The sequence below is a fragment of the Trichosurus vulpecula genome, chromosome 4, assembly GCF_011100635.1.
Source record: "Trichosurus vulpecula isolate mTriVul1 chromosome 4, mTriVul1.pri, whole genome shotgun sequence".
In the NCBI taxonomy this organism is placed as follows: Eukaryota; Metazoa; Chordata; class Mammalia; order Diprotodontia; family Phalangeridae; genus Trichosurus; species Trichosurus vulpecula.
Genome location: NC_050576.1, coordinates 109,127,947 through 109,155,823, shown reverse-complemented (window position 1 = coordinate 109,155,823; position 27,877 = coordinate 109,127,947). Strand labels below are relative to the sequence as shown.

The 27,877-nt window shown below is 43.4% G+C and overlaps 1 protein-coding gene across 5 annotated transcripts in view; it reads right to left on the bottom strand.

Moving 5' to 3' along the window:
* Positions 1-3,659: 3,659 nt before the first annotated feature.
* Positions 3,660-27,877, bottom strand: part of PFKFB2 (6-phosphofructo-2-kinase/fructose-2,6-biphosphatase 2) — a 41,947-nt gene continuing 17,729 nt past the window's right edge. For 2 of the 5 annotated variants that reach the window (XM_036754928.1, XM_036754929.1), the window contains exons 3-15: positions 25,393-25,518; positions 24,828-24,924; positions 24,330-24,396; positions 24,109-24,183; positions 23,671-23,727; positions 22,379-22,503; positions 20,353-20,560; positions 19,826-19,972; positions 18,516-18,620; positions 16,955-17,084; positions 15,916-15,978; positions 15,568-15,632; positions 9,076-14,964 (exon numbers count right to left, since the gene is read on the bottom strand). In XM_036754928.1, coding sequence (XP_036610823.1) covers positions 14,764-14,964; positions 15,568-15,632; positions 15,916-15,978; positions 16,955-17,084; positions 18,516-18,620; positions 19,826-19,972; positions 20,353-20,560; positions 22,379-22,503; positions 23,671-23,727; positions 24,109-24,183; positions 24,330-24,396; positions 24,828-24,924; positions 25,393-25,518 — 1,466 coding nt within the window. In that variant the 3' untranslated portion in view covers positions 9,076-14,763. Of the gene's footprint in view, positions 8,112-9,075; positions 14,965-15,567; positions 15,633-15,915; positions 15,979-16,954; positions 17,085-18,515; positions 18,621-19,825; positions 19,973-20,352; positions 20,561-22,378; positions 22,504-23,670; positions 23,728-24,108; positions 24,184-24,329; positions 24,397-24,827; positions 24,925-25,392; positions 25,519-27,877 lie in introns of those variants that run through there. The other 3 variants (XM_036754931.1, XM_036754930.1, XM_036754932.1) reach the window with 3 other exon arrangements.

Below are 27,877 nucleotides of genomic sequence, written 5' to 3'. Positions count from 1 at the left end.
ACTGAAACAATCCTCACTGAGGGGAGGAAATGGGAAGGATCCTAAAGTTGTGGAGGCAGAACCAGCAAAACTTGGAAATTAATTGGAAATGAGGTTTTAAAGAGAGAAAGAGCCAATGATGATTCCAAGATTATGAAACTAGATGATTAAAAAGATGACATTTTTAAAGAGAGAGAGAATGGAGGATAGCCAAAAAGACGCAGAGATAAGTATTAAAGCTGTAGGTTGAACTTAGACATTTAAGAAGATAAGGTGTATAATACACCTTCATTTTCATAAACTGTTCCCATTTTATGTTCTACTAAGTTCGGGATAAAAAAAAAGTAAGCACCTACTATGTGCAAAATGGCAACCAAAAAAAAAACGAAAGAAAGAAAAGAAAAAATGTGGTTTTATTAATGGTAATGGCATTAAAGGAGATGCATTACCATCTGTTTTGCCATGCCACTCTAAGACCATTCGGTCTTTTCTTCTTGCTTGCAGCTAAAATCTCCTAAATATGATATCTTGCCCTATTAGAATGTGAGCTCTTAGAGGGAAGGGATTACCTTACTTTTCTACTTGTATTTCTAGTACTTAGAAAAGTCCTTTGTGTGTGGTAGGTACTTAATAAATTCTTTAACAACCTCTCTCCCATCCATCCTCATTTCTCCATTCATAGTCACCACTCCAGTTTAGGCCATCATCACATGTTGTCTGGACTAAAGCAATAGCCTCCTAATTGGTCTTTCTGCTTCTGGTTTCCCGCTCTTCAGTTCATCCTCCACACCAACAGTTCTCAAATTTTTTGATCTCAGGCCCCCTTACACTCTTACAAATGACTGAGGACACCACAGGGTTTTTGTTTATGTAGGGTCATATCTATCAATATTTACCACATTAGAAACTAAAATGGATAAGATTTTAAACTGTTAATTTATTTTAAAATAACAATAAAGCCTCATCATGTTAACACAAGTAAAATTTTATTCAAAAAGCCTATATTTTGCAAAACAAAAAAATTAGTCAGAAGAGTGGTATTGTTTTAAATATTTTTGCAAATCTGTTTAATGTCTGGCTTAATAAAAGACAGCTGGATTCTCTCTCATCTGCTTCTTCATTCAGTCCTTTGGGATATGTTGTTTTGGTTCAAGTATATGAAGAGAATCTGGCTTCACACAGATAATGTAGTTGGAAAAGGGAGGAGTATCTTGGCAGCTAGGAATCACATTGAATAGGATGCTGAGCTTGGAGTCAGGAAGACCTGAGTTCAAATTTGACCTCAGACACTTACTAGCTGTGTGACCTTGGGCAAGTCACTTCACCCTGTTTGCCTCAGTTTCTTTATCTGTAAAATAAACTGGAGAAGGAAATGGCAAACCACTCTAGAATCTTTGCCAAGAAAACCCCAAAGAGGGTCATGAATTGAATTATGAGTGAAGAATGAAACAGCTTTGAAAAACAGAGACCTTCTACTTCACCCAGTTGCTAAAATAATTTCCCTTCACTTGCTAAAGAATTTTTGTTGGCTCCCTAATGCCTATAAAATACAAACTCCGAAGCTTGGCATTTGAAATTCTTTATGATCTGGCTCCAATCTACCTTCTCATTTCACATTATTTCCCTTCACATGATCTCCCTTCTAGTCAAGCCACCCTACTTCCTGTTCCCTGACCTTTGCATCCCAAATCTTGCCTTTGTGCCTTTGCATAGGTCCTGTGTACCTGGAGCTTTGAATGATGGATTGGTTATTCCAAATTAATGCCTTATCTGACACTTGATTCCTCTATGGAATATAATAAAAAGAACTATATGACTTGTAGTGCCTCTTAGAATTTGATTAATTTTGAAACTATTAATAAAGGTAAAGATCATGAAAAATGGACACAGGAGATAATATGCATGTTGAAGGTTGAAAGAAATTATTGTCTCCCCTTTAGCCCTTACAATATTTATTATAAATATTAGCCATCCAACTAATCCATTTTCTACCCTTTTGTGTGATAAAATTACCTAGGTGACCAAAGGATAGATTATTGGTCACTCATTTTGTATTAGTTGTTTTATTATATTGTTAGTTATTGATAATCATTAGATATTGATTACGAACTCAACGCCACAGACATTTTCTAAGAGCCTTACTTTTTCTTTACCTTCTCCAAGAGTGCAGAAAATTAAGAACCAGTATTATTCTTCATCTTCTTGGTGAGGGGATCCATCCCATCCCAGCAGCCCACTGGCAGACAAACATCCTGTTCTTCACTTCCTTTAGGCCTTTTCTGGCAAAGGACCAAGGAGTGGTTCCTATTTGGAGTTGGTAAGTCTTTGTGATCTCATGTCTATGTAGGCCCAGTTAAGACTAGCAGAAATAATTCAATTTTATCCTACTGACAGGAATGCTGACATTTAGAATAACTGTTAGAAATTATGTTCTCCTGTGAATGACTTAGCTATTCTCAGCAATATAATAATCCAAGACAATCCCAGAGGAGTCATGATGAAAAATGCTATCCACCTCCAAAGAAGGAATTAATTGCATCTGAATACAGACTGAAACATACTATTTTTCTCTTTTTTTTCCTTTTTCTTTCTTCCTTCTTTCTCTTTCTTTCTTTCTCCAAATAACTTGCACAAAATAACTAATATAGAAATGTTTTACATGATTGCACATGTACAACCTATATCAGATTGCTTACTGTCCTCAGAGAAAGGGGAGGATAGAATTTGTAACTCAAAACTTCAATAAAAATGAATGTTAAAAATTGTTTTTATGTGGAATTGGGAAAAATAAAATATCATTTTAAAAAATTATATTCTCAATTTGCAGAGTCCATTTTGATAGAACTGTATTGACCTAGAAATTTTCCTGAAAGTTCATGTGCTTACAAGACTCCATTTATTACCTCTATGCAAAAGATCTGATTATTCAAAGTTATCCTTTGATCCTTTGCTGAAAAGATCCTGAGTCAAAGCAAACTTTGACTTTTAACAGATTTGGTGGAGATATTTGATCACAGTAATTTAGGGAAAGAAGAGTGCCTTCTTAAAAAGAGTGCCTTTGATAAAATTGGTGGAGAAACATAGGTGGTGCATGTAACAACCCCTGTGGTACTTAAATATTTATAATGTCTTGTAAAGCCTTTATATTGTTATAGTATTTAACTTTTGTGTGTGTGTGTGTGTATGTCTCAACTACCTAACCATTTGTAAAGCTCCTCAATTACATACAGTTCTGTGCATTTCTTGCTCTTTTCTAGCACAGTGGGATGGGCTAAGTAGATGCCCAATACTTGTTGAATGAATTAGAGAATAGAGTTGAGTTAAAACTTCACCCCCTACATAGTCACAGACACAAAGACAGTATCAGAAAATGCTTTATTGCAAATAAGCCTCATTGCAATGGCTTCTGTGCAGTACATTCAGAAAGAAGAGATCAGTTTGCTTATACATTTTCTTGGGTATAAACACAAATAAGAAAATTCAAACCATTCTTCAAGAATAACACAAACTTCCCTTGTATAGTAACTCAAAACATATGCCATTTGTCTATCCCTATTCCACCCCAAAATAAGACACTGTCAGACTCTGAGGCTGAAAGTGCTTTTCCTTCCTCTACTGCCCACTCCCAAATCTGAGACCATCCCACAAAGACAACTCCCACCCTCCCCTTCCCCATCACATTCACCATATTATATATATTCCAGACTGGCTTCAGGGGTCTAGGGTCACCCAGAAATCAATGAGAAAAAAAAAGGAATTAACCAGTGCCGGAAGTGATCCTGGGATGTACATTTATAAAATAATATTTAACAAATCATAAGTCAATGATGCCTCAGGAATGTCCAGCTTCCTTTCCTTCCACTGTATAGGGATTCTAAAATGGCTGTGGCAAAGGAGAGACACCCTGGGAGGTGAAGCGGACTGTAGAAGGCTCCTGTGGGGGAATATGCTACTCTTTGGAATCTGGAAGTAGATTATATGGAGGCTTTTTCAGACCTGCCCAGCACCAGATTTAGACCACTAGCCTCCTGATGGAGAGAATACTGATTCCTCCTAGAGGCTGACCAGAGTTACCACACCTCCAGTCAGTTACCTCAAGGTGCTGCTAAAGGCTGACCTATGTTTTTTTCACTGATGGCTTGAACCAAAACAAAATATAAGACAGCAAGAAAAGAAAATCATATTGCCAAGTACTCTTTCATTCTTAATAATATATAAAGTGCTGTCAGGGCTGCAAGAGAAGTTTCTCATGCTCTATATGGAAAGTGGGGTGAAGGAAGGAAAGAAAAAATCAGGAAAATGGGGTGAGGGAAGGAGAAAAATCAGGAAGGTAGGGTGAGGGAAGAAAGAAAAATCAGGAAAATGGGGTGAAGGAAGGAAAAATCAGGAAAATAGGGTGAGGGGGAAAAAGTGCCTTGAACTTTAAAAAAAAAAAGAAATCTACACAATGGAAACAGGAAGGTCTATTTTTTGTGCTAATGCAGGTACCTTTAAAGGACCAGCTCTCTTCCTCCTTCCTTCCCCCATTCCCATCTTCTGTTATCTCCACTACAAAACTGAGCATTTTAACATTTAACATTAAAATAAGTGCCTCTGCTACTTAAAAAAACAGATCTGATATTAGGTGAGCCGCATATAAATTTCTTTTTTTCTTTTATATTCCAAATAATTACAGTCTATTCCCAATCATTTCCCCCTCTTTGGACCATTTTTTCCTCTTGTATTAAGTGGGAGGATAACGGACTAGACGATCTCTAAAATCCCTTCCAGCTCCTTAAAAAAAACCCACAAAAATCCTAGTAGGATGACAAGTAACACCCTAAGGCTACCAAATTTGTTGGGGGTTGGGTGGGAGATTACCACCATGAGGGAGGTTTGGGCTACCCAGGTGCCATACTAGCTGAGAAAAAAAGGCTGATCTCAGCCCAGTCATTTGTGAGTTAGAACTAAGAATGCATAAAGAGGTAATAATAACCTTCACCTAAGACTGAAGAAGGCTTTGGACCAGCAGCTTCAGGCCCAGATCCTAATAAGGCTAGTAGCTGTGGTTAGGAGAGGTGTTAACAATCACAATCCTTAACATAGACTCTACAATGTGGCAGAGACTTTTCTTCCAGCTCTATCAAGGATTTGCTCTGTGACCTTGGTCACGTCACAATCTCCAAAGGTCTCGGCCATTTGGACTCCATAAATTCAACATCCAAGTGCCTATCACATGCTAAGGGCTGGAAATACAAAGACCGAAAGGAAACATTCTTTGTTCTCAGGGAGTACTGCAAAACGGGAAGGAAGAACAATCCCATTTAGTCCTTTTTCGTCAGGAGACCGAATGTAAAAACACACCAGAAAGCAGTGTGAAATTTTCATAAACTCTCAGATCATTACAATAGTGGTAGTCTTCATCTTGATGATAAAAATATTTGCCGGGGCTTATACACATGCCCCCTGCTCACTAAACCTAATAATTTTCAACTTTATAAATGTATTCACTGAATCAGAAATCCACTCTAAGCTAAATCTTATTGTTGCTTCTGTTACCACATCCAGTTAAAGGGTTCCAGGAACCATTTAATGCATACAGTGGAGCTTAACATGACCCATTGATTTTTTTGGCCTGGATCTGTGATGTCATTGGTATTTGCACCTTCTACCAGCAGCAGATTAATGTTCAGCAATCAACTCAGCAAACTTAGGGTCATAGAGCACCGATTTGAAGCTGAGAAGAACTTTAGGATTATTGGATCATCCATTTAAAGCTGGAAAGGTCCTTCAGTCAATTGGTCCAATCCCCACATTTTACAGATGAGGTTTAGGCCTAGAAGGGTAAATCGTTCCAACGTCACATAGACATAAATACCATTTTTGAAGTGCTAATAATTTGAGCTAACAACTTTTTATTAAAGGGTCTCACTATGTATATGGAAGGCCCTATACTAGGCATTGGTCCTTAATGAGTTGGATAGATTGGAAACATAAGTATAGTCTACTAAGTTCATAAAATAGGAAGTTTTAAACTATTAATTCCTTGAACAATATTATTAAATGTTTTATATCTTATTGTCTTATCTGGAATTTGTCATTTTTTCCTGAGTGCAAGATTTAAAGGATTTGTTACATTCTGAGGCATTTTATGACTTCTGGGAGCTAATTTTTTTTTCCTTAGAAAATGATTTTGTAAAAGGAACTCAATGGGGAGGGGGGCGGGATTCACATAAGGTAAATTCACTTTACAAAAAAATCTTTGCTGAAAAAACTGACCCCCAAAGAATATCAAAGTTGGGAAGCCCCTCAGAGGCCATCTGGTCCACACCCTAACTAAGCAAGGCAAAAAACATACCACAAGTGGTTTGTTTGAAGACATCTAATAAAGAAGAATTTGTTATTTGGGTGGCAAACCCAAAGACCCTGCAAGAATGAAACACAGCATTGACTCAAAATGAAGACAACCCCAGAATGCATACAAAGAGGCAGAGAGCAGGAGAGAATTTTCAAAGTACTGGCTTCCAGTAGCCAGGTAAAAAAAAAAATCACTTATTTCAGGGAAGATTGAGGGGCTACCTGAATGCAAGGGTATATGTGTAGCCCCTAATCACTGGAGGTTGAACTGCCTGCAGCTCAGCCCTTCACATGTTAATTAAGAACCCTATATTGCCCAAGTGATAGTAGGATCACATGGGAAAAGTTCCCTTTTTATTTGTCTTTCTTCCCTCTAAGCCCCCCTTTCCTTCACTCACCACCATCCCCATGACATGATCATCTCAGCGATTTTTTAAAAATTATAAACAAAGACAAAAATTTTAAAAGCTTATTATCCTTAAAAGGCCAGCCAGGTTTGCCTTAGAAGTTGATTGCCATGCAGGGTAACCTGTACCCCTTTTTTCTGGTACAGGCAAATGCAGAGTAGTAGGGCAAGAGTCCTATAGCCTTTAAGAGAAACCAAAGGGAGCCAGCTCCCAAGCCCTGAGTGCATCTGCTCTTCCCTTGCCCCTAGAAGCTCTGACAAAGGAGCTGGATGGACCCCTAGAGCTGGGGGACAGGCCAACTGTGGGAGGGTTGGCAGGCCAAGCTGCTCTCTTGGTGCCTTGGTGACAGCTTCCTTAGTTAGTCACAGCCTCCTTGGAGACCATAAGGCCCTGAGACAGACCCTGCCATTGAGGGTCTGATAGTGTGAAGTGCAGAGAAATTTCAGATAAAGTTATTTCCTAAAAAACTTTTTTTTCATTGCCAAAAGGAAGTAAATAGCATGTTAATCTTCTTCCCAACTGGAACTATATTCTTCTATGGTTAGGAGAGGCACATAGCATTACGTAGAAAAAAAAAATCCAGTATTGGAAAAGATAGTAACTACAAGAGAGAAATCAGGAGCAAGCATGGACTTGGAGGGCCCTTCAGAAGATTCTGGCCTTACAGAGTAGTCTGGGCCAAGAATCGAAAATCAAGAAAAATGGTTTCAAAGCGAAGGAGTTCCTTTGAAATGGTGGCAGCCATTCTACCAAAGAGACTGAGCCTCAACCCCAGACCTTTTCCCCTTCTTGTTCCCGAGAAGGCAGAAATGTCCTGAAAAGGTAAAAGTGGGTCCTGGGCCTGAAAGGAACAGTGACAAGTGGCCCGGGCTGAGATCAGTCCCCTCACCAGTTAACAACTAAATTCAGAGAGTTGCCTTAGTGCCCAGAGGTAAAGCAGTCAGCTAAAGGTACAGGCAGTCACAGGTGGGGCATGGAATGCCTAAATAAAAACAGAATAATCCATGCAGCCTAAATCCAGCAAAGAGAGAATTAAAAACAAAGTGAAGCTTCCATTCCAAGAAGCTGGTCGAGGCCATCCAGGAGCCTGGGATACATTGAGGCTCTTAGTTTCCCAGACTGGCTGATATTCACGGTATTCGTTGGAGAGAAAATGCAGTTATGTTTGCTGTTTGTTTTTCAGGCCTCTTCTGAATGGTCCCCAAAGCCCAGCTGCCCCACTTAGCTTCCTGCTCTAGCCCCTGCAGCGCCGAGGTCCCAAATTTGGCAGTGAGCAGTAGGTCTGGCTGCGTCTCCTGGAGAGGTCTGACCCTGGCCTCCTTATCCAGAGCCGGGCATCTTGAGGGGCTCTGGGGTAGAGTCCCTTCACATGGCCAGCCCCATTTTTGCCTAGGAGAGCCAGAGAGCAAGAGAGAGAGAAAAAAAGGTGATTACTACCACAGCAGAAGAAGGGAAAAGACCACCCACCCACCTCATTATCATCTCCTCACACATACATTCTCTCTCTGTCTCTTTGTCACTCTCTGTCTCTGTTTCTCTCATTTTCTAGAGTCAGGTTCAGCTCAAAACAGCAAAGCTACGGCCTTTTAACACGAGCAGGAAAAGTATTTAATAAGCCTACTGTTTTTTCCTCTTCTCTGATATCCTATTAAACTTCTCCAATCCTTATATTGGGACACCTTCCTTAGTTTGTAATGGACTACAGAATGAGGTTTAGGGATCTGAGTAAAAGCAATTAGTCCTCAGTAGCAGGGAGGAAACCATTCCAGAGCAGTCAGTCAGATAACTCACTGCCCATAAGGTCTGGCCCACTCTAAGACCTTGTAGCAGGGATCAGTAATGAGGGCTCTTCTCTCAAGAAGCTTCCTAAGGCTCTGGAGGGCTCTTATTGCTTTCTTTCAATACATCTGACCAGCCAGCACAGAGCAACAATCCAAGAAGAGGTCAATGAGACAAAGGTGAAGTCTGATGCCGTTGTCCCTCATCTCTTGTGAAAGAGGCCATGTGTTAGAATGACTCCCTCTATGACTCCAAATTTACAAATAACGAGGCTATACATGGTGACTGCGCTTCATGGTGCGATTTTGCTCAAGACCTTGTGTTCCTCTCTGCTCTTGTTACCGATGATTCTTTTTGGGGCATAGAAGTGGTGTGTTTGGCACACTGAGCACATGGAAACCCACAGGGACAGTCAGGTACTATTCTAGGGATCCTCGACGGCGGCCTTCTCATCTTCCCCAGGAGGTGGCGTGGGAGAGTTGTGTCTGACATACTGCGGACCATAATCAAACTAATAATTCAGTCTTAGCAGAGGACAGCCAAGTCAGAACACAAAGAAAACAGGAGCCTTCAGAGAGTTTCAAGGTACGCAACAGTTTTATTTACCTATTCGACAAACAAAAGAACAAAATAAACATGCACACATTTCAAATACAGTTCTAAACACCTCATGTTGATCTAAGTGACATTATCGAGAAATCAGTCAGTCACCGGAACAAACATCATGCTGTTTGAGGTAATGTTCCTTCTTTGCGAGAGGGCTATGCTGAGGCATTCTTAAATTCATGGCCAGACTGGAGAGCCTTCCCAAAGCAGAACATTCCTAGCTGGGCTGCCATTTCACTGGCCACATATATATTCTTCCTACCACCCCCCACCCTCAATGGTGATGAAATTCTCACTTCATCTGCACACCCTCCGCCCAGCCATTTTTTTTCCCACAGAACACACAATTAGTGCTAAATTTTCCTAAAATAGATACCAAACAGCAGGACTCTGCTAGATAATCCTTAGAGATTGAGAAGAATTTAAAACAGGACAAGTGCTCACACATGGTTGCAAAACCGAAGGCACTGGGATAGGTGGCCCAGTTACCTGGTTCAACATCGTAAAATGAACAACTGAAAGTGAGCTACAAAACCATTAACGAAGTCAGTAAAGATGACATAGATCACTGGAGCCTATTCAACACTTTGGAAGGCTCTACCATTTGAAGAGGTCTACTTGAAAATGCAAAATCTCCTCCTACATAGGCATTTATATTCACCAACATGACAGAAATTCTGTACAGGAGAACTGAATGGCTCACCATAGCTAGTTTAAAAATAATGGATGATTTTTTTTATGTGATTTAGGCTTTGGAGTACAAATCAGGGTCAGAAATCAATGCTGACCTGTGGTCCTGCCTAAAGACAAGGAATTAGATGACCTCTTAAGGTTCCTTTCCAGCCCTTGGATTTTGGAGGTAACATCAGACCTACACTATGCATCCCCTAAAGCCGGCCTCAAAATCCGTCGGTGGATACACAAACTGTACAGTTGCTATGTAATCCTCACTTTTTAAAGTGGATGAGAATTTAGCTACCACAGACACCTTAAGAAAAATCACCTTCTACATTGTGTACAACTCTCCACCTTCACCCCTTCAGCAGAAAATGCAGAGTTCTCTGTTCTATTCAATGGGGCACATGAAACATGGAAGCCGCATTACAACCCAGACACAATAACAATCAGTTCGAGTCACCCGATAGAACAGGGCTGCCAGCTAGGCACAGAGATATGTGATTTTTTTTCTTTAGAAAAACAAAGGATGCTTTGCTGAACAGTCCTCTGCTCAGAGTTTAGGTTACATTCCTCTTGTACAAACATCTGGTGTCTAAATCACTACCCCAGGGTTGGGAAGGGGAGAGGACAGGACAGTGTAGACACTGTTTACAAATCATGGTTTTAAGCAGCATGGCTCAGTGACTTTTTTTGCTCTGTAAAAAATTTTTTCAAATTTTTAAAAATCCAACCATGTTTTGCACTGGAAAAGCTGGTGAGTTTACTGACATCTTGGTAACACACATAGAGGTCTTGGCTTGCTACCTTTCTCTCGGTCCTGGCAAAGTCTCACGGAACCTACCTAACACAACATAATCCAGATACCTCTCTTTTGTCTGGGCAGTCTTCCCTGGGACTGGGAGACCTTCAGAGAAGCCACAAGGCACATTTATCTCCAAACATCTGGATCACATGGCTCTTCAAAATGTCAGTGTCTAAATAAGGGCAACAAATGGGGGCCCTGGAACCGCAGTTAAAGTGCAAAGTATTTCTAATCTGGAAAGGGGGGCAGAGACATTCAATCCCAGCTCCCACTTCTAATAAGGAAACTTAGGGAATGACATTGCAGCAGTGTAATATAAACTCCTGCAATGGACTATAAGCTCCTTGAGGGCAGGGAACTGGTTTTGTTTTGTTTTGTAACACAAGAGCCTAACACAATGCCTGGAACAAAGTAGATGTATAATGAATGTAGGTTAGATTACGTGGTTTAAGTCTCCTGTATGCCCCTGAAAAGTTGTTCTCTGTGCTGTTTCCAATAAGAATGGCATCTAAGAATTTAAGGCTAATGTTTGAGAACTAGGTTCCAATTTGGGGAAAAGGAATACAGAGAAGTGCTAAGAAAAGGACTTTCAATTTCCAAGGGGGAAAAAAAGGAAATCCTAACAAAACATTTCTTATTTCTCATGTAACAGCAGATAAGAAATAAAGAAGAGGGGTAAAGAGGGAAAGGGAGAGAGGGAGGGAGGGAGGAAGAAGGAGGCGGGGGGGGGGGGAGGAGAGGGAGGAGAGGGAGAGAGAGAGAGAATCATTTTTTCTAAATCCTCTCAGGCAGTATCAGCAATCATTTTTTTCAGAGAAGGTCCTGTAAGTTCCCCCATCTCATTAATGCTTCTCAAGACTTCAGTACTAGAGTCAGAGTATTCAGAAATCTATACATAAGAAAATGGAGGAAGAGGTAGGAAGGCAAAAAAGAGACTCCCAGATAACTCTCATGAAAGAGGCTGCATTAGGAAGGCACTCAGGAAGAATGGAGTAAAAAGCTAGCTCAGCTCTAGCTCCAGGGCCAGGAGAGATGAGATTTCAGTGGGGTTTGTCAGTCTCTTTCTAGAAGGTTAATCTCAACAAAGACAACACATGGAACAGCCCAAGTCTCGCTGATTCCTCTCCTGTCAAAAGGCTCCAAAAGGGCAAAAAGTCTTATTCTCTTACTTTAATCAACAGCTAAGTGCTTTGTTCTCTTACCCCCAGAGGACCATCAGGATACACACTTCTCCAGACCAAAGCTGTCAAACTGGCCAAACCCAAACCATACCTATTTGAGTTAAGCTGTCACAAACATACCCCCACACTCCCCATCTCCCTCTAACATGGGACAAAACCTGGCTCTTTCCAGGGCACTTCTAACAACCTCAGTACCATAGCCAAGGTACTTATCACCTAGGCAGGGTATGGTAGGGAGGGGAGTGATAGACAAGGGGCATGCAGAATTATCTGCCCTATATCTTAATGTCCCCCCCAACACACATGCCTGGCACTGGTACTATACTCATTTATACCTTTTAGCATACTTTGTGCATATACAATCATTTCTAATTAGAGTTGTTTAACATACCCTTGAAGAGATGGACAGAAAAAAGAGGGTGTCCTTACACTCTCCATAGCACCTGGCAGCCATGGCTCTGCCCTCAGTGCTCACTGTTAGCTGGCTACACAAGCAATGTCAACTTATCTTAACTCTGGCCTTGGAATGGAATGTGTTTAAAAAGGGCACAAACTTGTGTCTAGAAACTGGCTGCCACATGCACTTGGACAATAGGAACAAAGAGCATAAATTTGGGGAGCCCCTGCTTGAGACCTCAGCTCTGCTCAACTGCCACCCTTCTCTGGCACTTCTGCCACTTAGAAGCACCAGCTATTTATCTAAGGAATCTAATACTTGTGGTGCCATTATAATGGAATGGGAATAATTCTCTTCCTTTTACTGATGGGGTCAGTGAAGGCCTTAAGAGGTACTATGTTTTGCTTTAGGTCATAAGGGTAAGAATTGGGACTAGAAACGGGGTCTCCTAACCTTCCAAACTGCACACTTCTAATACTGGGATCTCTCCATCCAATCAAAATATCTGGCTCTCTCAGTCTATATTCAGTCTACAATTCTGACCCATTCAGACCAACATTAGAATATAAGCTCCTTGAAGCAGGAACTCCCCTTCCCCTTTTTCTTTGTATCCCCAGAGCTTAGCATAGTGCCTAGCAAATAGCAAGAGCTTAATAAATGCATGATGGTTGGTTGGTTGATTGACCAACATCTAACCAAAGAGACTCTAGGACTCCGAAGTTGGCTGCTTAGCCCAAGCATTCACTGTCCAATTGGCCTTTCCATGTGACCCACACAAGAAGCTGCCCATTAGCACCAGAGAAAAACTGAATTGACTATGGATAATCTGCTCTAGCTGTCTAGTCCCAAACAGATATCTCCTACAAAGAAAGGACAGAAGTGTTCTGGGAGGTGTAGAGACTGTCTCCTCACCCCATTCCACAGACAGCAGTGGCATTTATACCAGCCCTAGACCAAGACACTTGCCAAATACACGAAGATCACCTACTCCCCAAAAGAAAAAGAGGTTGGAAATGAGAGGGAAAGGTAATTAGAGCCCAGGGATCCAATGTAAATATAGTCTCAGAAGCTATGAAGAAAGGAAGCACAAAAGGACCCAAATTAGGAAATGACTAGGGCAAGCACTAAGCTGAGAAAGCAGATAAAACACAGCAGGTAGAGAAGTAGCTTCCTCGGGGCTAACAGGAGAGGCCCCAAACTGAGAAGATGCTAAAGATAAAACTTGGAAAAGTGAAGCCCAAATGCCTCTAGGCAGCCCGTTGGGTCCTGGTGGGTGTGTTTTTTTACTTGTGGATATGATATCCTATCCCAAGGAGAGGAAGCAAAACTACCAGGCTGTTTCAATAGGCCTTTGTAATTTCGAAAAACAAAAACAAAAAAGGAAGGGGGTGGGAGAGGAAGGGAGAATTTTCCTAATGCATTATGTGTATTAAAACATCTATTCCATTTGATGAATATTATTGTCTGTGTATCCCAGGATTTACTTCAGGGCAGGGGAAAGGAGTCATATGTTGTTGCCTCAAAGAGTTGGAACACTTGATATCCCCAATAGTTCCAGACTCTTGCTCTGTCCTTCTAATTGGCCCAGAGAGGTCACTGGCTTTGGCAGGGCAGCTGTTGCTGTTGGCAATAAGCCTGGGAGCCAGTGGGAAAGAGAGACCTTTTTCAGTATGTGCTCCCCTAGAAGAGCCTTGGGCAGAATACAGACCATCTCCCCACCCCCATTCAACACACATCAGCAGCTCTTATAACAGCCCTTTTGAATTGAAAAGCAAATCCAAGGAAGTGATCATCCAAATCCACAAAAGCTAGCTTCTCTCCCAATGTAAAAGGTCTTGGGATCAGCTCTGGTGAAAGGAAGTGGGGGCCCCAGGGCTGTGGATGCTATGTCTCATATACCCCAACAAGGGTCCCTGGATGAGGAGTGGGCCAGGAAGACTACTGGGCATGGGTTGAGTGGAAAGATCAAGGGAAGGGAGCAGCCCCTTCAGGTTAAGCCCCATTGTGGAGCCACCAACCAGAGCCCAAATCTCCCTCTTCAATCTGCTCTCTGTTCCTTCCACAGGTACCACATGGGTTCTATGCATCACCATGGCCAAAAATGGGACAGTCTAATGGAGGGTCCTAAAGGGGAGGGGGGGAGAGGGAAGAAAGCAAGTAAGTGCATTAGTATACAGTAACAAAAGAACTTAGAAGGTAAAGGAAAATAGGTTGCCCAGCACGTGTCCCCCACACACCCATAAACAAAGCACATTAATGATGATAGGGGAAAGAAAGAGAGGTGTTTGGAAAGTGCTTATCAGTCCCTTCTGATCTTGACTCCACCAAATCATCGCTCTCATGGGACTTTCTTTTCTCTTCCTCCAAAACTCATGCCCAAATACCTGTCCCAAGAGAGCCCCGTTAGAATTTGATCAAGGTTGAAACCTTGGCAGGGTGATGTGTCACACCAGATCTGGGAATGACTGAAGTTGGCTGGTTCAGAAACATAGTCTCATGCTCTGGGTTAGGATTAATTGAAGATATGGACGTTAAAGTAAGTGCTAGGTGATTAGTGAAAGGGGGAAAGAGACTGGGTTTGAGGAAGAACACACACGGTTACACCACGGGAACGCTGACTTGGGTCTTCGGCTGGTCAGCCCCTTCTTGAGCATCCAGGGCACGGAGAGGGCTGAGGGGCTTGAGGGGCCGGCTCCCAACACTGTAATTTCTCGGGCGCTTTATTGTATCCGAACTGGACAGAGGCGTAAAGCTGTTCCTTCTCATCCTTACAGGGGTTTGGTTCTTGGGGAGGTTGTTCTAATCAGAAATGGAGGGACACCACAGGAATGAATGCCAAGCCAAGAGTTCCTTTACAAAGGTTAAACCATTTCCCTGATTCCTGCATTTCTGTCCTCTGGACACCTAACACCAGTTTCTCTTACCACTGGGCCTCTGAGAGGACTATAGACATAGACGATAACTTATCTGGCTTCAAAATCTCCCAGCTGCAAAACAGGCCCCAAGAGGAGAGAGAACAGACTTTTCTCGGGTCTCAGAGGATCTCAGGGATAGTTCTGAAGCCTCCCAATTCCTTGCCCCACTGTCCTCTGGAACACCCTGTCAAGTGGAGGACCTTCTCACAAAAAAGATCCAACTTCACTTTACTGAAATGTTTGCCACTTTTACCTGGAATTTCAGGGCCCTATTTTGAAATATCACAATACTAGCGCTGAGAAGTAATGGGAATAATAAACCAGTGTCTCTTCCCACACTAGCTAGAAGATTAGCCTATACCAGTCACCTTTTCAGTGAGCATTACAGTGCCCCCTAGCACCCAGTTCTCCTACTGCCCCAAGGCTCAGAGATCTGAAGGTGGCAGAAAGGAGCCTGGGAGGATCATTCCATCTGGGAAATACTTACAGTAGGCTTGTCTCGGTGAGTGTTCACAGCTTCCACATTGAGGTTTATTGTTTCCACCTTGCATCCTGATGGAGAGAGGAAGGAAGAATAGGAACATTCTTAGATAAAAAGTTAATTGAAGATGATTCCATGAGAGCTAGTGTGGAGAAAAGTCCCAGACAAGTTGGCTTTCTTCCAGAGACACTGGCTAATACAGTAAGAGAAGAGCCCAAGCATCACTGAACTTGACTTTTAAAAAGGGCCCTCTAGCAACATCTGTTAACCTCTCAGCAAACTGCTAAGAAAACTCCGTATCTTGAATCTCCTCAACTCCCCACCCTCGAACTTAGTCTCTAAACTCATAATTACCATAGGCCACAGGCGTGAGTTTGAAGATGGTATGGAGTGGGCACCTCAAGTACGGTAGCTCATCTGAAACCAGAAATAAATAGTGAATAGGACTGGCTTTTGCCTCCTTTTGTATCCCCAGTGCCTGACACAGTGTGTGGCACACAGTAGGCACTTAAATGTTTGCTGATTGATTCACTGAATAATACTGCCCATAGGCAGTAAGGGGAAGGAGTCAGGCTAGAAGAGGGGAGGTTGGTGGACCTCGATATATTTTGTTTTTTTTTCTGATGACCCACCAGCTGTGGTGTCAGAACGCCCCTGCTGTAATCCCCAGGAAGGGTCTCCATTTTGTCCTGTGGATACTGAACCCCAAGTTACAAGGTGATTGAAGTGGGAAACAGATTAGTTGCCAATGTGGGCTGACTTAGGCTGAATAAAAAAGAATGGAGGTAAGGAAGCTGGATCATGGGATTTAGGCAGGCCATGGGGGAAAGGAGAACTGTATGAAGGCCCCTTATAGACCCATGTGAAGAAGGCCTTCTGTGGACTAGGAGATGGCTGTCAGGCTGGAAGTTAGGGAAACATGGAGGCACAGGGATGGTACCCCCTTCTCTCCCTACTTCTAACCCACAACCATCCTGCTGCTTCTACCTCCCCTACCCTTTCTCTCTAAAGAAATGTGGATCTCTCTGTGTTGTTTCACGCCTCAAACAGGCAAACTCAAAGGTCAGAAGATATCCCTTCTTAAGCTGTAGGAGGACAGTAATGAATCAGAATAATGCATAGAGAGAGAAGGCATCAAGTCTCCCAAAATGACAGGCTCACCTAACTTGGGGGCCAAGGCCTGATAAGCTAGAAAGGTACTCCAGATGGGGGCTTTTGTAGCAGCAGGATTACGGATGTCAGGGAGCACGTTCAATAGCAGCCAGATCCCTCTACCAGCCTGAAATACCTACTCTCTGGACCAGGGATGAAGTGCCAAGGGATTCGGGCACCATCAGTGTGCAAGCCCTTTCTCTCCCTCATCCTCCCCTCCCACTCTGCCCTTTTCTGGCACCTGCACTGTTGTCCAAGAAGTAGGCCAGAAGGCAGCGCATGACAGCCTGGTGGGAGATGACGAGGACGTTGCCCTGGCGCTCTAATTCCATGATGACTGGCTCCAGCCTCTGCACCAGGTCCTGGTATGACTGGAGGAGGAAGCCAGAATCAAGTTGGCAGCTGAGTTTCAGTCAAATGATCCCTCTTCTTCTTCTTCCTTCCCCAGCTGGTTTCATTCCAGCAGGCACAGAGACTCCGGGTCGCCAGCTAAGTTCTCTTCTCACCCCCCAACCCTGAGCCTCGTGTCTCTTGGGAATGTTCAGACCTTTCAAGAACAAGGTTCAGACTAAGAAAAACCACAAGTCATTGAGAAAGGGCTGGAACTCAATCTGGTTTCTTTTCTGTCCCAGTCAAGAGGTGGCGGTGGGGAGGAGGGCGCAGTTAAGGAAGCCAGAGGCTCCCAGGGTATTGCTGGATGATGCAATTAAAAAGAGTGCTGGGCTTGGAATCAGGAAGACCTGAGTTCAAATCTGGACTCACAAACTTACTCTCAGCCTCAGTTTCCTCATATGTTTTGTGGTAGTTCAGTCATCTATGTTGTGTCCAATTCTTCATGACCCTGTATTGGGCTTTTCTTGGCAAAGATACTAGAGTGGTTTGCCATTTCCTTCTCCAGCTCATTTGACAGATGAGGAAACTGAGGCAAACGGGGTTAAGTGAGTCACCCAGGGTCACACAGCTAGTAAGTGTTTGAGGCCAGATTTGAACTGAAAGATTAGACTTCCTGGTTCCCAGCCCAGCGCTCTATCAGTTGCGCCACTCAGCAGCCCTCATGTAAATGGGGGATAACGACAGCACTTTCCTCTAAGGGTTGTTATGAGGATAAAATGAGATCATCTATAAAGTGCTTTACAAACCTTAAAGTGCTCTACATGTCAGCTGTTATTATAAGCTATTATTTTCTTGTTATTTATAATCAGAAGACCCGATTTGAAACCTGTAATACAAAGGAACACTTACCTCCCAGGATTGTTATGAAGAATAAACGAAAGAACATTGGTAGCTTACATTGTAATTTTCAAGTGCTACATTTTCAGCTATCATTTTCCATCATAGTTTGACTCTCTTGGTGTTGGGTGCCCAGAAAGTATATGCCAACTTGTTTCCAGGAACTCAGATTAAAGAGATATTAAAGGTGCCAGGGAAACTACCACTTATCTTGGGCAAGCAGAAAAGACCCCAGACCTATTTTATACAGTTTATTATGTGTATATCCCTGGCTGGGAGTAGAGAGGGAGGGGTGAGAAAAAGCTTGGAAAAGTTTTGTTTTTTATTTGCCAGCGTGTGTTTCTTCTATGACTGAGACAGGAGATCAAGAAGAACCAAAATATCTCCTTTCCCAAAGATCAGAACAAATGGCCTTCCTCTCCCATCCCAAATGCAATTTGTCTGACCCAGCCAGACTAGAGGTGTGAACATGAATCAAGTGACTCCTTGAATACTCTCCCAGACCAGAAGAATCATGATCAGCTCCTCCCAACATGCGAGCTCCTGCAGTACATTGTCCAGTGAAGTCTTACCTCCCCTCCAGGGTAACGATACAGATATTTGTCTTGATCCCGAAGAGCAAACTCTTCTGGGTATTGCTTCTCAATCTCCTCATAGGTCATCTCTTCACACACACCCTGCAGAAAGTCAAAACTTGCTGAGAGTCCCAGAAGACCTGGCAATAAGCCTACCCCTTTCAAGATTACGCAAAGCTGCGATGCCACCAGGACAGCGAGGTGGTATAGTGTATAAAGATTCAGGCCTGGAGTCAGGAAGACCTGAGTTCAGATCTGTCCTCAGACACATATGAGCTGTGTGACCCTGGGTGAGTCACTTCACCCTGTTTGCCTCAGTTTCCTCATCTATAAAATAAGATGGAGAAGGAAATACCAAATCTCTCTATTATCTTTGCCAAGAAAACCCCAAATGGGGTCATGATGAGTCGGACGCAACTGAACATAACCGTGCCACTAAGACAATACCTGAAATTCCCAGGAAGAGGGATTGAAGTCGAGGAGGCCTGAATTCAAATCCCACCTCCCAAATTTCACTTCCACTTCTCTAACCACTGCAGGAGGATATCCTTAATGTGTGGGGTGGGAGGAAACCCTGATTTAAAGGAAGAACTGTGGGGGTCAAGAGAGTATAGTATGAGAAAGATTAGGAATAAAGAAAAACGGAAGAGGTTAGAAGATATTTATAAGAAATGTTTTAAAAGGGGAAGGGTGGAGGGAGAAAGAAAGAAAGAATTGACCCCGGGTGCCAAGGGGGTGGGAATCTAACAATGGACACAGAAAGGGGGTTTGGGGCATAATTAGCTGACAAATGTAGAAGCCAGGGAAGTAAGACTTCATCTACTGCCTTTATGGAACAAATAACTTCAGAAGACCCTTTCTGAGCTCCAGCCCAGGAACCACAGTAGCTAGATTTGAAAAAAAAAAAAAAGTTCACATTCTGCTACCAGACTACGCTCTGGATGTAGGTGCCAAGATGATGAGCTCTGTGGGGATCCTGCCCCACAGAGGGAGGGAGAGAAGGACTCCGCTATCAGCCGGCCCTTTTTATTGTTGTTCAGCTGTCTTGGCCATGTCCAACTCTTTGTGATCCCACATGGAGTTCTCTTAGGAAAGATACTGGAGTAGTTTGTCATTTCCTTCTCCAGCTCATCTGACAGATGGAAACTGAGGCAAATAGGGTACAGTGACTTGCCCAGGGTCACACTGCCAGTAAGTGTCTGAGGCCGGATTTGACCTCAGGAAGGTGAGTCTTTCTGACTCCAGGCCCAGTGCTCTAACCACTGGGCCACTAGCAGCCAGACCAGCCCTAACAGCTGTCTACTCACAGCATCAATCTCATTCAGGATCTTCCACTGCTCATATGTCACGCCCAGGGACTCTGCCGTCTGGATGGTTCTCTTTAGCTGGCTGGTCCACACTTTGAGGTCCGCAATCTCCTGTTCCTCCAGGAACTTCCTCAGTGCCTGAGCAAACTGGGAGGAAACAAAAGAAGATGACCGTTTCGAAGTAGGAACAGCAGAGGAGATGGCCAAGATCACCATTATCAAGGAGCTGAAAAGCCATAACTCTGTCCAAGAGGAAATGGATTTAAATTGGAATGCCTGGTAGAGTGCTGAGAAGCAGGAAGATGCCTGGCTTCAGACAGGGCTGGAATGGATGAGGAAGGGAGACCTTCCCCCAACATCCTTAAACTTGGAACAAAACTCCAGGATGACAGGCTAGTACCATCCCTGTTCTGCAAACCACTCTAAGTAGCATTAAGAATGTAAATGCGGATGCAGGAGAAGCCGCGGGGTGAACACAATGATACCAATGACCATGACCCCTCCTGGTCCACTGGCTGTGAGCATACCTGCTTTCCTCGGGACGAGAGGCCAGAGTCACCACCAATCTTTCCCAACAGGTTGAACTCGCTCTCCCCATGGCGACAAAGATAGATGGTGCGGGGCTGGACGTGGATATTCATGAGGTAGTACACAATCTTGCTTTGGATGTAGTCCTGTACTCTGTTCACCAGGAACCGCTGCCCCACATTGATCACCTTAATGAAGGACAGATCCCTGGCACAGAAGGGAGAAGGGGGGAGAAGAACCCCTCCACAGGTGAGATCCTGAGGAGTAGGACTGGGGGGAAACTTAGAATGTGGACCCTCAATGTGAATCCCAAGAGCTGCTCCTCCTTCCATCACTGCCAGCCTAACCTCACCCCTTGTCTTGTGTGCTCATCCTCTGAATAAACCGTAAGAAAATATTTTTTTCCCAAATAAGACTAAATAAAATTTACTTTTACTTAGTTAAAAAGATTGGGTACCTACTCTAGCAGACACTCTGGCAGGGACATGGGAGCTGTAACCCATGCCCTTGAAGAGATCAACTAAGCAGTGAAGAGTCTTGGTTCTCGAGTCCAGAAGACCTGAGTAGTTCAAAACCTCCCTCAAACATTTACTGGTTATATGACTCTGGGCAAGTCCCTTAAGCTCTGTCTGCCTTAGTCAGTCAATAAACACGTATTAAGTACCTACTGTGTACCAGGCACTGTGCTAAACGTTAGGGATACAAATATTGGATATTTGTATATATTTGTGTATGTTCCCTGCCCTCAGGGAGCCTACAATCTAATGGGGAAAGGCAACACACAAAAGGAATCTGAAAGGCGGGAGATGGGGAGACATACCTGAGGCTTCCCATCTGTAAAATGAAAATAATAACGACACCTAACTCCCAGGGCTGTTGTGAGGATCAAATAACATGTCTATAAAGTGCTTTGCAAACCTTAAAGAATTATAAAAATTTTAGTTATAATTATTATCGTTAAAAGGTTAAGAAAGTTAGTGACTAGGGATATGCTGGAGCTAGCTCATTCCAGGTGATGAAATTGCTAAATTTTCAGTGTCAGCATTTACATCTCAGGATTGGCAAATGCTACACACCAGGGCTTGATTGACTCTTGTGTTGATTATCTGGACTTAAGAAAGTAGTGGAGAAAAAGGCCATGATGCAGATTAAACATAAAAGTGTGTTTGTTGCAGGCACAGGATTTCCTCCCTCTCCCCACCCAGGAGCTGGTTGTTAATCATCTACCAGCACACCCCTGAGTTTTGTAACCACAGTAACATCAGCATGGCACATAGGAGCATCATGGATTTAGAGCTGAAAAGGACCATAAGGTCAAGGTCAAGTCCAACTCCTCTATTTTACTGATGAGGAAAATGAAGCCCAGAGCACTTAACTTGACTGGCCCAAAGACACGCAGGTGGTGGTACCAGTCAGTCAGGATTTGAACTGTCTTATCAAAGGAAGGCCCTGGGTGGAGCCATAGTGCATTGAGTGCCGGACCTGGAGCCAGGAAGACTGAATTCAAATTCGGTCTCAGACATTTATTAGCTGTGTGACTCTGGGCAAGTCACTTAACCTCTATCTGTCTCAACTTCCTCAACTGTACAATGGAGATAAAATTAGCCTTATCTTACAGGGTTGTTGTGGGAATTAAATAATATTTGTGAAACACTTAACACAGTGCCTGGCACATAGTAATAAATGCTTATACCCTCTCCCTTCTCCCTTCCCCCATGCCCCCACTTCCTTATTTTCTTCCAAACAGAAGCTGACACAATATCTAGGGAACTGAGGATTAGCTACCAAAAACCATTCAATACATACCCCATATATAAACCACCGAACCTTAATATCTCTTTGCCCTCTCAAATGATATGTATATTGTGAGTGAGAAATTATGGAATCCCAGGATCATAGGAGTTTCAAATTTGCTTGAAGAGCTGGAGAAGGGTGTGATCTTATGCACCTCCTACCACAGTACCCCAACTTCATCCTCCACAAACGTCAAAACAACTGCGTGAAGGTCAAGGACTCAAGTCTTACTTGTCATAGTGGTCAGGATCAAGAGGCCGATAGGTGACTTTGTAACATTCAATTCTCTTCAGGAAGTCCTCCATCACATTCTCCCTGTTCCTCTCCGGGTAGTCTGGACTTGAGACCTTTACTTCCTGGAAAAATAAGACTGGCTGGGACCTGGTCACAACATAAGCCCCCTCCTGATACTCTGTCTCTCTGTTACCCTCCCTTCCCTCCCATGTGCCTCTGCTAGCCTTTCATCAGGGCCGATAATTCCCTTCAATCAGAAAAACCCTTGATCTCTGCCCCCTCCCCCAACCCATCTCCCCTAACTCTGGCAACAGGGATGGAGAGCAATATCATGGGATAGTCACATGACTGACACTAGCTTGGAGACAGGCGGGTGTTTAACTTTGCTGAGACTCTTCCTGTGGCTCAGCAACTTTTGCCTTTTCCCTGGGAAAAATAAGATGTGCTGGGGAAAAAAGGGGAGGGGGGGAAACTCCAGGGATTTTTCTCTTACTCTACTACTAGTCATAATAATGATTATTGTTATTAATGATTACACAATTAATTATGATAATGACAACGGTGTTTCATATCTATGTGGCACTTGCATTTGATTATATATATATGTGTGTGTGTGTGTACATATATATATTTCATGTGACCCTCACAGCCACCTTGTGAAGTAGGTACCACTATTACCCCCATTTTACAGATAAGGAAGCACCTACTTATTATTAGGGTCATGGAGGTGTCGAGATTTTCACAAAGTAACACAGCCAGTTTGTGTCTCAGGTGGGATTTGAACCATGGTCTTCCTGTCAAGCTCTCTATCCACTATGCCCTGCTTCCTTTACGTCCCTATATCAATAGTCCCTTCACCCCACAGGGAATCAGGCTTATCATACACATGAGCCTAAATACTGGGACAAAATAATTACCTGGCAGATGGCATTCCTCCATTAGATCTCTTCCAGGAGAAATGCTCGAGTGAACCTCCACTCATGACTCATATCTTTGGGCCAGGATTTCGAACTGTGAGGCTGACTTGCTTTGGCCCCCAAGCCATGTCTCTTTCTAGCTCTGTATGTCAGTTTCCTCTTCTATGCTTTCCCTTTTTTCTACCTAAACTTGTCCCTGATCCCCAGGGGAAGTTAATAAGGAGGACCGAGATGACATTCCTCAAAGCTGGAAACTCATGAGCAGTGATTACTTTCAGTATGAAGTCTTGGTTCCTTCCCATCATTCACTAAAAAAGGCTCATACAACCCCTAAAGGATTGGACGTGGCTATAGGAATGGAGTGTTACCCACCAGAATGTTGGCAGCAATCACATCAGGATCATCACAGACAGATTCCACGAAGAATACCTGAGGAGGAGGGGGATGGAGCAGTGGTTAGCAGCATGAAAGGCCTATTAGCCAATAACACACTTTCTTCCCCTAGGCATTCCTTGGGGAGAATGGCCTTCAAGAATGACATTTTATATATGTGGGTATGCGTGTATATATACAAAATACACACACACACATATGCATGCATATATGTGTATACAGACATATGTAAGTATATACATACATACAACTAGATTCCCAGGACCTTAGGTACACGGCCCATTAGTCTGAGAATGAATCTGAAATGAAAGCACTCTAGGATTGGAGAACAGACCCAAGGGAAGAGTCCTAAATATCTAATTCCTTCCTCACCCACTCCGCAGCCCCATCACCCTAGCATCATGAGCCAGACCCAACCTTGAAGGCATTCTCCTTGGCAAAGTTCAAGATCAGGTCCCTTCTTTCCCGGGTGGTATTGGTAGCATCAAACACCTGGGAAAGAAAGCACATGGTGAGGACTGGAGGGGACAAAGGATAGTGTGGAAAGAGTATACCTGTTGCCTGAGTAGAAGAAACTCAAAATGGAGCTGAAGAGGGGGGAGATGAGCAGAATGGGGAAGAGGATGGGCAATGCTTACCGCAATCTGACCACATTCATAAGTGAAATATGCCTTAACATCCTGTAGGGCCACCAAGGCACACTGCCTGCAAAAAGAGAGAAGGGGTGAAGCAAGTGTCCTAGAAAAGTATACAATGACAACAGGGGAAATGGCAAAATTGGATCAGTTAGAGACACATCTTGACTCACTCTGTTCCCCTCACCTTTCTGGTCTGGCCCTGATTCACATTCTTAGCTCCTCATCTAAGACCTTTTGACACCCCGCCCCCTCCAGATCACACTCAAGTACCTCTCTTTAGGGCCAGCTATCAAGAAGGCAGGAATGGTTAGATTTTAATGTCACAGGGTTCTTTAGTCTCACTCCTTTGTCCTCAGAGCCTATGGGTGCCCAGCTGGATAAACTTTCTTTGGGAATCTCCAGGATCTACTGTCTAAAAGGAAAACCAATGTCTGCCCTACCCTTTCCTCTTTGTGGCTTGCCCATGCCCATGCCCATGCCTCATGGAAGGGGACTTACTTTCGGATCTTCATGGCCTCTTCGTTGTCATGCCGGAAGAAGTCGTAGGATTTATATGATTTGACTGCTTCACGTCGATACACCCCAAGATTAAAAACTGTGGAAAAAACTTCTACCCTTTAGCCCCTAAATGCCACAACAGCCCCAATGTCAACGGGGTGTCCATGGGTTAGGAATCAGTCACTCCCCAGACTAGGTTAATCTATCCAGAATTGAAGACCAGGATTAGAAACACTAGCCTAGCCTGGCCCCCTAACTCCCATCGCTGCCCTTCCCCAGTCTGTTCCAAGCCTAGGAACAGAGATGTTCCCCCTGGCACCGGCCCCCTTCATCCCAGTCAACCACTTCAGAAAATAGCTATAAATTTGTCAAGGGGCAGGAAAGGAAATTAAGCTGCCAGACTTGTGGAGCACTGGTACTGCCTGCTATAGAAATGTGGGCACATAGAAACTGAATCCCCAAGCCCAAGAGCCCTCTAAGTCCCCAAAGCAAAGGACCAAGGGGCCTCAAGAGCCCAATTCCTCTCTATCCTTCCCCCTCTCCAGACAGACTAAACTGCACTTACCTTTGGTGGGTACCCCAATCCAGTTGAGGTAGCGAGTAAGTTTCTTGGATACATAGGTCTTGCCCCGGGCTGGCAGGCCAATCATTACAATAAGTGTTGGGGAGTTTGTCATGTAGGAAGCCCATGCTGCAAGGAGAGGGGAGGGGAGGCCAGAGGGATCAGAGAGGGTAGACAAGAAGGCTGAAGGGATGCCTCCTGAACTTGCTTGGGACAAGGCACATCAAACTGAGGGGAATAGCAAGAGCTGACATTTTCATATTACTTTATGGTAATTTCATGTTAATTGATGATTACATTTATTAAGTAATTCCATTTAGTACAGGGGCAGGATTTGAACCCAGGTCCCCTGACTTCATAGCCAGTGCTCATTCCCATTCCACTGGACTGAGCACAGCATTTTACCTGTATGACCTCATTACAGCTTCATGGCAATCCTGTGAAACAGGAACTATAGATAATACAACCTTCAGATAAGGACTCAGAGGGGCTAGGCAATCGTGTTCAAGGTTACGGAGCTAATAAGTGTCACAGGCAAGACTTGAACACAGGTCTCTCCTAACTCCCTCTACCACATCACTCCCCACCCCCTAAGAGTTTAGGCCTCTTTCTTTTCAAATATCTGAAGACTGCTCAATGTCAGGAGAGACAGGCAAAGGAGAGGAAAGGAAAGGAAGGGGCCTGATGAAACACCCTGCCTAGTAACTAGGGAACTGAAGAAGACCTCTGGTACCAAGTGATCCTAAGAGGTAATTCCCCTTGGCTGCACCTCCCCAACAATTCCCTTGCCTTCAGTAGGTTCTCTTCAGAATGGAGTCAAATTCTAGAACTGGTCATAACATCCCTAGTAGTGAAAAATCACTTTCTGTTTTCCTCAGTGCCCCTACCCTCTCATGACAATTAAAGGGAGGACTGTCCACGCACTACGGAATCAGAGAACACCAGCCCAAACTATTATTCTAAAGCAGGCAATATAGTGAAATAGAAAAAATGCTAGGTTTGAAGTCTGAAGACATATATCCTAATTCTGGCTCTGCTTGGGCAGCAAGGTGTCAAAGTAGATAGAGCTCCATACTTTGGAAGACCTGAGTTCAAATCCAGCCTCAGACATTTCCCTGGCTCACACTGTGTGACCCTGGGCAAGTCACTTAAATCTTTGCTTCAGTATTCTTACCTGTGAAATGGGGTAAAAATAGCACCTACCTTCTAAGGTTGTTGTGAGGATCAAGTAATATAATAATTGTAAAGTGCTTGGCATAGTGCCTGGCACAGAGTAAGAGCTAGATAAATGTTAACTATTGTTATTATTATAATTATTATTAATTCCTGGTATGAATGACTCTGGTTAATTCACTTGACCTCTTGGCCTCAGTTCCTCATCTGTACAATTTTAAACTAGTTTGTTTTTGTCTTTGGGAATATTTTTTTGGATTTGTGAAATCAGAAGGGTTGGACTAGATGATCTCCAAGGTCCCTTTTAGCTCTGAAGCCTCTGAATTGGCCTCTGAAGTCAATAGCTCTGAGCCCCCCAGGGATTTAGCCTGTGACAGAGTCTCCATTATTTTCTGTCTAGTCCTAAGGACACAAGACATAGATGAAGGTCCAATTTAACGGTTAGGATGAAAGCTAAGCAGGACACTTTGGAAGTAGTCACAACTTTTATTAGTCACAGTAAAATTCCCTTCTGATTTTCAGAGTATTTGTAGACCTATTCTCTCATTTGTCCTCATCCCAAGATTCCAGATTCATTCATTTTGTCAAGAAATATTGATTAATTTCCAAGGACTTTTCTAGGTGCTGAGGCAGGGGTCTTTAACCTGGGGATAAATTTCAAGGAGTTCCACGAACTTAAAAAAATCAGTGATAACTATATATCAGTGCAATTGGTTTCCTTTGTAATCTTCTGTTTTATTTTATGCATTTTAAAACATTATCCTGGAAGCAGAGCCAAGATGGTAGAGTCAAGGCCCAGGGACTCACCTGAGCTCTCCCAAATTCCCCTGCAAAGAACTTTAAACTAACACCTCAAACAAACTCTGGAGTGGCAGAACCAAAAAAAAGAATGGGGTGAAAAAATTTTCTAGCCCAAGACAACTTAAGAGGTTGGCAGGAAAGGTCTGCCTCACTGAGGTGAGCGTAAAACATAGTTCAGAGCAGGCCTTACAGGTGACTGAATTAGCAGCAGCTTCCAGAGCTCTCAGCTCACAGATGGTAAGGGGGTCAGACAACTGGTCAGAAACAGATTAGAGGGGACCCTTTGCTGGCATTGGGTGCAGGACTCTGCTGCATTGACCATACATCATTCTGAGTTGCAGTATCAGGGTGAGGAAGAACACTACTATATTGGTCATAGTTCCAAGGTGGAAAAGAGTGCTTGTGGTTGCTCACCAGACTAGAGCACAGGCCAGAAGAGCAGTGACAACACCTCTCCTTAGATCATACAAACTTGGGAGAACTGAAAACTTACAGACCCCCCCCCCAGAACTAG